This window comes from Protopterus annectens, chromosome 7.part0 (genome assembly GCF_019279795.1).
Source record: "Protopterus annectens isolate FY-2018-M chromosome 7.part0, PAN1.0, whole genome shotgun sequence".
In the NCBI taxonomy this organism is placed as follows: Eukaryota; Metazoa; Chordata; order Ceratodontiformes; family Protopteridae; genus Protopterus; species Protopterus annectens.
The window spans coordinates 1,043,642,735-1,043,655,386 of NC_056739.1; the positions used below are offsets into that span (position 1 = coordinate 1,043,642,735).

Consider the following 12,652-nt stretch of genomic DNA (forward strand, 5'->3'; position numbering starts at 1 on the left):
TACTAGCAGACCATACTAACAAATTAAGATGCATAACAGTAGGGCACATGAAAGCAAAAGTAGCATTTGCAAGTGAATTAAGCAGTTGAAGACGGAAATGCATTAAGGATAAACATTTAAATAGTATAATACAGATGAATTACCAGCCATAAATGCAACATCTGGACATAGTATGGTAATTAACTTGATTGAGTAACATTTAGTGACAGTGTTTTTTATTTAGTGTGTGTCTTCAAGTAATCAGGACCCAGCTAGCAAGAACAGTCATACATCAGTGATAAAAAAATGCTATGTGCAGAGGTGGAAACAGATTGTCTAACAAAGAAATACTTAAGCTTATGGGTGAAGGCATCGGAGTAGTGTCAAGAAACGAGCAGATAGTGGAACTTGATGAATTTTGGCTATGAGGGATATGGACACTGCATGGTGTGGCAGAGGAAGAGAGAAACCTGTGTGTGTCAGGATTAATACTTGAAGCATATACATTTGCTGTTCATGGAAAACATGTCTGCGTATTTATTTGGAATTTGGAGAAGATCTTGCTAGAGAGCATATTTCCCAGAAATTTGAAAGACCTTTAGATATTGCTTTGTCATTCACCAAGGTAGAACTGACTCTATATTTGGCACAGTTGTTTTGTAATCATTGTCATTGGTGGGTTTTACTCTCTTCTGCTAATTAACCAATTCTGGAGCTACACTTGCTAATCCTCTGTAAATTTTATTACGTGAGAGAAAAAAAGATTGCATGTTAAAGTAATGTTTAAAGGTGCTGCTGTGTATTTAATTTCTCCAATAGCTTGCCTTTATTCTTTTATAATTTAATGTTAATTTTGAATAATGATGCTGCATTAGGCCTTTGTAGTTTTTATACTTCTTTATGTTCAAGTTCACCAAAACTGTGGCACAACCTTTTGCAGTGGTTTTGCTAGTACAGACTTGGTTTGACAAGTGTTATTAGCACAGTGTTGTTGCAGTATGAATGCAGGGTTTGTTGAATGTGAAGAAGATGAGATTGTAGGTGTTACGGGTAGAACTTTCAGACCTAAACCAACAGATTGCAATATAGCTAGATGTCCACTCTGCTGCTGCTACTCTTAACTATAGGATGACGAAGAGTAACAGTACTGTAGTAAAACATCTTCACAGAATCAGCATCATTATTGTGGTTCTTTTGCTTTGAAATAAGGTTCATATGTAGTTTTAAATTAATGGTTGTTTTTCTTTTCTCTGTGCTACCTTTAATGCAGGCCTGTACCACTGTACAGTAATGATATGAGGTGGCAACAGCCTTACCCAAATGCTATAGGTCCGTATCTTGCTTACCCAATCTTATCTGCTCAGCATCCAGTTTCTAATGAGTGTGCCTACTACCAGTTGATGCCTGCACCCTGTGCGCAAGTTATGGGATTCTACCATCCAGTACCCACATCCTACCCAACAGTCTTTCAGTCAGCAAGTAGTGTTAACACTTTAACAACAGAGTGCAGTGATCGATCTGTGCAACATGGCCAAATATGTTCTGTTCCAAACCAGAAGGGAAAGAACAGCAGCAGCAGAGGGCAAGTACTGCAGAAGGTAAGTGTTGCGCTTTATGCCTTTTCTGTAATTTATGTATAATGTGTACTGGATGTGAATCAATGTGCAGTTAGTTTGAAATACAGCTCTGTGTTGCAGCTCAGGGTTTGAAATACTGCATTTAACAGCAGCTGTTTTAGCTTTATATGTTGTTACTTTTCACTGCTGCTGTTACACTGAATTTTGAATGAAATGGTGAGATTACCTTGCCAAGTATTGAATGAAATGCCAAAACTATATTGCTGAGACTTTTGCATTTATTAGTTGTACAGCTGCTATTTGTGTTAAATTTTGCTAGATTTACAGCTTTTGTTTGCCAGTTCATGGTACCCTTCTGCTGATCATTCAGTGGTTTCAGTTTCCACTGATAAGCCTTCTAAGCTTTGCCATCTGCTAAGCTCCTTCCATCAGATAAGGAGAGTGAGGCTATGGAATGGTTGGGTAAAAAAGTATATACTTCTGCCACCTTGCTTTTTTTTAGGGCTGTGTTAATTAGGAATCCCACATGACCAAGTATGTTTTGGCTCTTCTTTCTCAGGTCTGAGGTGATGCCTGACTTTTCTGATTCTGATGGGAAGACTTCAGCTCTTTTCCTGCTCTTTCCTGGGAAAGGGGTTTTAATCCAGACTGTTTTTTGCTCCTTGGGGAGGGTACATGGAGACCAATTCTGGATCTTTCTCTGCTGACCACCTTTCTCAAGGTCCTTTCTTTGTGGATGCTGTCTCTTTCCACTTTGTTTCCACTTCCCAAATCACCCATCACATAAAATCCAGCTGCAATGCAGTCAATGCCTTTTTCAGGGCTGTTGCTTTTTATTTTGTGATGAGGTGTTATTCTTGGTTACCTTTTCTGGCTTTATCTGATAATATTAAAGCCAAGCTTTTGAATGCTCCTCTGGGTAACAAAATTTTTTTTGGGACAACTGCTGCTGACTTTTTAAGTCCTCTCCTGGATAAGGGTAAGGCCTTTCCAGAACTCAAAACATATTTTTGTCTCCCTATCCCCAAATTCCAGAGGAATTACCCTTCTAAGTCTGCCTTTGTTCATTGGAAGACTTGCTCCCTTTCCAAAGGTAAGACGGGCCCTAGGTGTATTCCACCTGCTAAATCCACTCAGTCTCCTTCATCTCAGGTGCCTTCTTTTCAAAGCAAGCCTAACTCTATTTAACATCTGTCCTCCTCTTTCCCTCAGCCAGGTCCCCTTGTCTCTCTGCCTTTCTGTGTCTCTTCCAAATTTGCATCACCTCAGACTCTTGGGTGCTGTCATTCTTCAGGAGTATTTCATGGTCTGGAAATCCCCCCACCCCCTTTTCAGGCATTCCACAAACTCCAAACAGCTTCCTATTTTCTCAGAAGTTTTGCCGTCCTTTTTAGGTCAGGGACCATTCAGCCTGTTCCAAGTGGGAAAGGGGTTTTAATCCAGACTGTTTTTTGCTCCTTGGGGAGGGTACATGGAGACCAATTCTGGATCTTTCTCTGCTGACCACCTTTCTCAAGGTCCTTTCTTTCTGGATGCTGTCTCTTTCCACTTCTTCTTCTTCCCTGGGCCTTCTTGGTTTCTCTGGCTCTCAAGGATGCATTCCTTCACACACCCCTTACCTTCCATTCAGAAAATGTTTGTTTCTTTGTTTTTTTTCATCCAATTTTCAGATGTTCTTTGTGCTTCACTGTTGCAGTCATCACACTTGGATTATCTGCCTGCAGGTAGCCCTCAGTCGGCCCGAATACCAGAGACTTGGTATTTCTGTGTCAAATGCTGTCGCTCCAGGACTGTCATCAGGTCGTCAGGGGTATAAAACCAGGCAGCCAACGCCATTACATCTGTCTTTCTTGCCGAGGAGCCCGAAGCAGAAGCAGTTCACAAGTGCTGGTCAGCCACTACCTGAATTTTCATTTATGAAATTAATAATCCTGAAGTCTTCTAAAGCTAAGTACCCCATTGGGGATCCTTTTTTCTTGCTCTAACCGATGTCAGAAAAAGTTAACAATTGTCTTACCTGTGGAAAGCAAATACCTCACAGAGATTTTCATTCTTACTGTGTCACCTGTTTAGGCCCAGACCACGACGTCCTTCGCTGTAGGTTTTGTGCCTTATTTTAACGCCCAAACCATTAATCATCAGGCTCTCTTTGTCGCTAAATTATTTCGCTCTCGATCTCTGGATTCTGAAATGGTTTCGGTAAGCCATCCGACTACCAATATTCCGAAAAAACTTAAAGGGAAAGACAGAGACAGACCGCATAGGTTCAAAACTGCCGATGATGCTTCCGTTAAGCTAGTCCGCCGGTACTCGATGACCAAAGCACATGCACTTGCTCCCATGCCACAAAAACAAATGCTTAGAATGGCCGAAGACCTTATTATGCTGATTAGGGGAACTCTGCCTTCCCCTGCTAAGAGACAGAGTCCAGTCCCCTTCAGCATCTACAGATCAGGAGTCCTATGACTCTGAAATTTCTGATTATGAAGACATGCCCTTATCTGCTCATGAGGATTCAGATGCAGAGGAATCCATTCTGTCTGCCTTCCCTCCAAAGGATTTTTCTTTTGGTGAAATCTTGCATACCTTACGAGAGCATTTCCACTGGGAATGTCAAGACTATCCTCAGTCCAAAAAGAGAATCGGAGAATTTCTAGAGTTGCCTCAACACAGGCCCTTAGCAATACCCCCTGTACTGGATGTTGTGGATGATGTTTTTATGGAATCCAGTCTTACTCCTGACACTTTACCTCCTGCCCCTAGGAAACAAGACAGGTACTACAGAGTACCTGACACTCACAAATTTCTTTTCAATAATCCTACTGCTCACCCAGAAATCATTTCCCAGGGGCCTAAAGGTCTCAAGGCTACTACAGCCAAGAATTCCACCCCTTCGGAAAGGGATTCCAGAGCTTTGGGCAGATGGAGTAAGAAGGTATATACCTCTGCAACTCTTGCTATTAGGGCATTGAATTGTCAGTTTCACATGCTGAAGTACCAGCAAAATATTATGGAACTTATTAAACAAAAAGTGACAACATTTTCTGATTGTGCAGAAAATAAAGAATTGCAGGAGCTTATGCACTGTGCAAGCTAAGTCAGCAAGCATACTTTGCAGTGTGGCTTTGGTGCCCTAGAAGCATCTTGCCGGGCAACTGTCACTAGCTCTGTACTGAGAAGACATGCTTGGTTGAAGGAGCAGACCTTGCCAGACCATGTCAAATCAAAGTTGCTAGGCACTCCTTTGAATAAGAACGGTTTGTTTAGCACCAAAGCAGAAGAGGTTCTTAAAAAGATGGAAGAAAAAGCTAAGTCTATGCAGACTGTTAAAAAAATTCTTACAGGTGCAACCCCCTACATTCAGTAGGCATTGCGCTTCCAAACACTGGTCCTTTCCAGCCCCCTCCAGGCCTTCTCAAACCAGACCCAGGGGAAACGGACAACCCAGATTACAATCTCAGGGTATACAGAGATCTAAGCAATGAGAGTGCCCCCACCATTAAAGCAGGGAGTGGTAAGCCACCTCCTTACGGAAAAAGCTCACAATGACTTCTTTACTCCACTCCCCAGCCCTCCACAATTGCTTGTGGCCCTAGGAGAAAAACTTGCCGTTCATACAAAAAACTGGATGTCCATCACTGAGGACTGGTGGGTCTTCAACATTGTAGCCCAGGGGTACAAATTTTATTTCCATTCACTGCCAATCCCAAGCGGGTTTCCAGACCTTCCTCTAAACCAGTGGGCAGAGGCTCAAAACCAAGTACTTTCCCAACTCAATATCAGAGCTATTCAGCCGGTTCCAGTAGAACAGAGGGGTCAAGGATTCTACTCCAGACTCTTCCTGGTATCCAGGAAGGAGGGCTCTTGGCACCCAATCCTGGATCTTTCCATTCTCAACACCTTCCTGGTGGTACCAAAATTCAAAATGCTTACCCTGCAACAGCTTCTTCCTATGCTAGCCAAGGATGCCTGGTTAGTCACCCTAGACTTAAAAGAAACCTATCTGCATGTACTCATAAGGGAATCATGCAGGAAGTATCTACGTTTCAGGGCAGGGTCTATGCATTATCAGTTCTCTGCACTTCCCTTTGTCTTATCTACTGCACCCAGAATATTCACAAAATGCCTGGCTCCAGCCATTGCATACTGCAGGCAGAGAAATATCAAAATTTACCCATACTTGGATGACTGCCTGATTCAGGCGGACAGTCAGGAATTGCTGCTGCAGCACCTGACATTTGTGAAAAACCTTCTCGCTTCCTTGGGGTACACCATCAACGAAAATAAATCAAAGCTGGTACCCAGTCAAAAGATTGTATTCCTGGGAGCAATCTTGGACACAACTTCCCAGATGGCATTCCTTATGTCAGAAAAACTAGTCTGTGTGCCAGACTACTACAAACAAATGGCCACCAGAACCCAGCTATCTGCAAGAAAAATACTGCAAGCCCTAAGGTTCATGGCCTCATGTATACTGCCGATTCCATGTGCAAGACTGCATATGACGAAACTCCAATGGTACTTAAAAAGTCTTTGGTGCCAACATTCTCAGGACCTGGAAACAGTCATTCCTATCATACCCTGTCTAAGGACAGAATTCCTCTAGTGGGCAGAACCATGCAACCACAACAAGGGACTGCCATTTACTCAACCCCAAGCCGCCCATACCCTAACTACAGATGCATCAGACTATGCCTGGGGGGCTCACAAGGATGGAAAATCTATTCAAGGCCACTGGAGCCCAAGTCAAATTCATCTGCACATCAACCAAAAAGAGATGCTAGCTGTACAGAATGCCCTGACAGCTTTCAGATCCCTAATCTTTCCAGGAAACTGCTAATGAAAACAAACAACACCACAGTTATGTGGTATATCAACAAGTGGGGGGAACCCATTCTTACCCACTCTGTAGGCTAGCCATGACTCTGTGAAACACGGCCTTGGACATTCAAGTCCATCTGCAAGCTCAATTCCTGCCAGGGAAACAAAACTTACTGGCAGACGACTTAAGCAGAAATCTCCTAGACCCACACAAGTGGCAATTAGAGCACAGCACCTTCAACCTTCTGATTCAGAAATGGGGAACCCCAGCGGTGGATCTCTTTGCCTTCCCCTACAACCACCAGCTCAGCAAATTCTGCACCAGTAATCCTCACCGCAGGGCCTGGAAAGTGGATGCCGTATCTTTTCAGTGGGTGAATCTCTCAATCTATGCCTTTCCCCCTCTGCCCCTCCTTTCAAGAGTATTACTCAAAATAAAGCAGGACAGACCAAGGACAATTCTGATTGACCCGGACTGGCCATGCCAGCACTGGTTCCCACTCCTGCTCAGCCTGACTGGTGCTACCCTGGCACCTACACCAGAATCCAAACCTCCTCTCTCAGCAGGAGAGACAGATTCTGCATCCACAGCTGCAAGCCCTAAATCTTGCAGCCTGGCTTATTCCTTGAATTCTCCCCCAGCACCCTTAAGCAAACAGGTGCTGGACGTCATCTTGAAGCCAGAAGACCCAGTACAAGAAAATCCTATGCTGATAAGTGGAAAAGGTTCTGCTCATGGATTCAGTCTAAAGGAGAGGACACAACACTGCCCTCTTCGCCTCTTATCCTGGATTACCTAGCAGATCTACTCCACAAAGTCCTTCTCCTGATACATGCCTCAGCCATTTCTGCTCATTACAACACTGAGCCACCTCTTTTCTCGCACCTTCTTATCAAACAGTTCCTGAGAGGGGCAAACAACTTAAGGCCACCAAGGAGAGCACCCACCCCTGCTTGGGACCTTAAGTTTGTACTGGAAAAGCTCACCCTGCCCCCCTTTGCACCTGCCGCATCAGCAGCGTTAAAATTCCTCTCTTGGAAAACAGTCTTGTTTCCTATCATCACTTCGGGTGTCTGAGCTACAAGCACTCATGGCTGTGGAACCCTTCATTATTTTCCATGCTGACAGGGTTTTCGTCAGGACTAACCCTTCCTTTATGCCCAAAGTAGTGTCCAGTGTGGCTCTCAATCACTCCATCCACTTGCCAACCTTCTTCCCTAATCCTCAAAATAAAAGGGAAAGGATTCCGCACTCCTTCGATGTGCACAGACAGCTCAAATTCTACCTTGATAGGACTAAGCCCTTCATGACCAGTTACTAGTCAGCTTTGCAACAGGGGCAGAGGGCAAGACCATTTCAAAACAAACAATTTCCAAATGGATAGCACACTGCATCCATTTCCGCTACAAGCATCACGGGAAACCAACCCCTCAGGGAGTCAGAACACATTCAACTAGGGCAACATCTACCTGTACAGCATTTCTCAGGGGAGTCACTACCAGGGATATCCTTGAGGCTGCTACCTGGAGTTCTGTACACACCTTCACCAAGCATTACCACCTGCCTATCTTTTCCAAATCCAGGGCAGGATTTGCTACAGGAGTCCTGCAAGGCATACTAGCCAGCCCTAACTCTTTTTGACTGCCTCCACCCTTCTTCAGTTTTGGGAAGCCACCCAAGTATGATGACTGTAACAGTGAAACACGAAGAACATAGTACAGTTGTGTACACTTACCATAAATGTAGATGTTCGAGTGTATTCACTGTTGCAGTCCTGGTTTCCCTCCCTCCAGCCCCCTAGATGTTCATCGTGCTACACTACTGCAGTCATTACACTTGGGTTATCCTGCCGTCAGGCGGTTCCCCAGTCGGCCTGAGTTCCAAAGCCTTGGTCAGTGCGACAGGGGTATATAAGATGCAGCCGATGCCATTTTCTTCAGTCTTTCTTGCCGCGCGGTGCCCGAAGCAAAAGCAGTTCGCAAGTGCCGGTCGGCCGACTCCTGAGATTTTCATTCCGAATCCAGAACCGAAGTCTTCTACAAAGCTAAGTACCCCATTGGGGAAACTTTTTCTTGCCTCAGACCGATGTCCGTAAAAGTTAATAACTGTATTTCTTGTGGGAAGCAAATACGTCATAAGGATTTCCATTCCTATTGTATCCCATGCCTAGGCCCAGACCACAACGTCACTGGTTGTCGGTTTTGTGCTAGGTTTAACAAGCACACTATTAAATGTCGGTTTGATTTTGCCCGACATTATTTTGGCAGAAAATTCAATTACACCATGCCGTCGGAACTTCCGACAGCCGGAATACATAAAAAAGACAAGGACAGGCATCCCGAGGCCCAAAACAGATGACGAGGCCTCTTCTAGGCCGGTCGCCGGTTTTCAGCGAGGCGCCTTCACAGCCCCTGACGACCGCTTCTGCAGAACCACAGGCCGCCTCCGACTCCCACGTGGAGCTGGCTGGGCCTTTGGATGCTCAAGTTTTTCAGCCTACCGAAACTAACCCTTCAGAGGGAACCGAAGTAGCTGAGCAATCCACAGCTTCAGAGGGTGTTTTCAGACCTACTCAGTTAAGCATTAAACCCTCTGCTAAGTCTAAGCCTCCCATAAAAACAAAGAAAACAAATACAGCATTCTCCAGGACAGGCCTCCATGCCTAAGAAACAAATGCTCAGAATGGCCGAAGACCTTATCACGCTGATCAGGGGGTCCCATCCCCCTACAGATAAAAGGCCCAGACAGGATGCAGACTATGACTCATCCGACCAGGTGTCCATTTCTTCTGATTCATCCTCAGAGCTAGGATATTCTTTACCCCCTTATGAGGATTCTGATGCTGGGGAATTAATTCCATCAGTCTCTCTGCCTGAGGACTACTCCTTTGGGGAAACCTTACATACCATGAGGGAGCATTTCCATTGGGAAGGCCAGGATTACTCAGAATCCAAGAAAAGGCTCAGAGACTTCCTTTTATTACCTCAACACAGACCCCTTGCTATTCCGCCACTGTTAGATATTGTGGATGATGTGTATACTGAATCCAGCTTAAATCATGACTCCTTACCTCCAGCCCCAGTTAAACCTGACAGATATTACAGAGTCCCTGACTCGCACAAATTTCTGTATAAAAGCCCTGCTGCTGACCCTGAAACTATTTCTCAGGGACCCAAAGGGATTAAGGCCACATCAGCAAAAAACACAGTCCCCTCTGACGGAGATTCCAGAGCATTAGATAGATGGGGAAAGAAAGTATATACGTCTGCAACTTTAGCAAAGAGAGCCTTAAATTATTTCACATGCTAAAATATCAGCAATTTTTGATGTCTCAGTTGAAACACAAAATGCTTCCAGATTCAGATCCTCCTAATTTTAAAGAAATGCAGGATTTATTGCATGCAGCTGAACAAGTGGGAAAACATACTTTGCAATGTTGTTTTGATTCTTTAGAGGCCTCCTGTAGAGCAGCAGTTACAGGCTATGTCATTAGAAGGCATGCTTGGTTAAAAGAACATACGTTACCAGTTCATGTTAAAGCAAAATTATTGGATGCACCTTTGCAGCGGGATGTGTTATTTGGAATTAAAGCAGAAGAGGTATTAAAGAAGATGGAGGATAAGGCAAAATCTATGCAAATGGTGAAGGACTTCTTACAGGTTCAGCCTCCTCGATTTAGCAGAAATTGGCCAACAAAGAACTGGTCCTTTCCAGTTACAGACCGACCTCAAAGGGGCAGATACAGACGTCGAAGAGGTAAAGGCCAACCACAAGGTCCTTACAGGCCTCGACAATGGGGTGCATCAGGCCAGAAGGAAGGGGAAGACAGGCCTCAACCATATAAAAAGCAGTCTCAATGACTTCCCACTACAGCTGCCAAACAGCTCTCTCTTGGCAGCCCCCTTAGGAGGAAAACTGGCACTTTTCTATCATAATTGGCATTGGATCACCAAAGACAAATGGGTTCTCAACATTGTATCTCAAGGTTACAGGTTCCACTTTCACACTCTGCCAAGGTTAAAAGGAATGCCAAATCTGCCACCAAATCAATGGGCAGAGGCTCAAAAACAAATTTCAGCACTCATGAACATGAGAGCTATTCAAAAGGTACCACCACAGGAGCAAGGACAATGATTTTACTCAAAACTTTTTCTGGTTCCCAGAAAGGACAAAGCCTGGAGGCCCATTCTGGATCTTTCTTCTCTAAACACTTACCTGGATGTTCCAAAATTTAAAATGTTGACACTACTGCAGCTTCTTCCCATGCTGGGCAAGAAAGCTTGGCTCGTGACCTTGGACCTCAAGGAGGCATACCTGCATGTCCCTATCAGACAAAACTGCAGAAGATACCTCAGATTCATAGCTGGTTCAATGCACTATCAATTCTCTGCACAACCCTTTGGCTTATCTACTGCGCCCAGGGTCTTCACAAAGTGCCTGGCACCTGTAATTGCATTTTGCAGACAGAAAGGAATTCAAATTTATCTGTACCTGGATGACTGCCTGATTCAAGCAGAGAGCAAGGACATTCTTCTAAAGCATCTGGCGTTCGTAAAAAAGTTAAGTTGCCTGGGGTACACAGTAAACGAAAAGAAATCAAAACTAGTGCCCTCACAAGAGATAATATTCCTGTGTGCCAGCTTGAACACAACGGCCCAGATGGCTTATCTCACGCCAGACAAGCAAGGACAACTGATTCAATACTTTCAATTGATGGCAACAAAGACCCAACTCCCTGCAAGAAAAATTCTGCAGGCCTTTGGTTACATGGCATCTTGCATACTACTAATTCCATATGCCAGACTGCATATGAGGAAACTACAATTGTGCCTAAAGAGTGTATGGTCTCAACACTGTCAAAGTTTGGAAACAGTTATACCACTAATTCCTTGCCTTCAACAGGAGTTTCGATGGTGGGCTCAAGCTTGTCACCTCAACAAGGGACAAGCCTTTCACTCAACCCACAGCCAGGCAAACACTGACAACAGATGCATCGGATTACGCATGGGGAGCACACATGGCAGGAAAATGTATTCAGGGCGAGTGGCCCGCAGAACAAAGGCATCTTCACATCAATCAAAAAGAGATGCTAGCTGTACAAAATGCCCTTATAGCTTTCAAGGACCTGCTGCATCCAGGACAACTATTACTAAAGACGGACAACACCACAGTTATGTGGTACATAAGCAAGGGGGCATACACTCCTACCCCCTCTGCAGACTAGCCATGACCTTGTGGAACACAGCTCTAGACTACCAAGTTCATCTGCAAGCACAATTCCTGCCAGGAGAGAAAAACACGCTGGCAGACTTAAGCAGAAACATCATGGATCCCCACGAATGGGAATTGAATCCACAAATATTCAGAATGATAACACAGAAATGGTGGAGCCCGGATATAGATCTGTTTGCATCCCCAATGAATTGCCAGCTGCAGAAATTCTGCACAAGGAGTTACCATCTACAAGCATGGAAAGTGGATGCCCTTTCATTCAGCTGGAAAAACCTACAAGTATACGCTTTCCCTCCTCTACCTCTCCTTCCAAAGGTACTCATAAAAGCCAGGCAAGAAGAGCCAAAGATGATCCTGATTGCACCAGACTGTCCACGCCAGCACTGGTACCCAATCTTAAAGAACTTAGCACAAGAACCACCCTGGATTTTGCCTCAAATCACACATCTGCTGACTCAGCACAACAATCAGATACTTCACAGCCAGCTAAAGACCTTAAACTAGCTGCATGGAAAATTCCTTAGTCAAGCAAGCAATGCCTCTCTCCAAAGCTGTTATGGATGTCATTCTGGAGGCCAGAAGGCCTAGTACCAGGAAAGCCTATTCGGATAAATGGAAGAGATTCTGTGCCCAACTAGGCTCACAGCCTTGACCCTCTTGTCCCAAATATTCCTCAGATACTACAATATTTAACTGAGATGCTGGACAAGGGCCTCTCCTTTTCATCCATCAAGATCCACGCTTCTGCAATTTCTGCTCATTACAACATGGATCCACCAATTTTCTCTAATCCTTTGCTAAAACAGTATCTCAGAGGGGCTAAAAACATAAGACCGCCCCATAGAGCACCTACTCCAACTTGGGACTCAACTTTGTTTTGGAAAAATTAACTTTACCTACTTTTGAGCCAGCTAACTCAGCAGAATTAAAATATATCTCTTGGAAAACTGCTCTGCTACTGGCAATAACATCAGCATGAAGAGTTTCAGAATTACAGGCACTAATGGCAGTGGAACCTTTCCTCATTTTCCACCAGGACAGG

General features: G+C 44.4%; 1 protein-coding gene across 1 annotated transcript in view; it reads left to right on the forward strand.

The window, feature by feature from the left end:
• SECISBP2L (SECIS binding protein 2 like) overlaps window positions 1–12,652 on the forward strand; it is a 1,453,372-nt gene that overhangs the window by 252,369 nt on the left and 1,188,351 nt on the right. Inside the window, exon 3 of the mRNA XM_044077590.1 lies at window positions 1,250–1,577. Within this exon, the coding sequence (XP_043933525.1) occupies window positions 1,250–1,577 (328 nt within the window). The remainder of the gene's footprint in view (window positions 1–1,249; window positions 1,578–12,652) is intronic.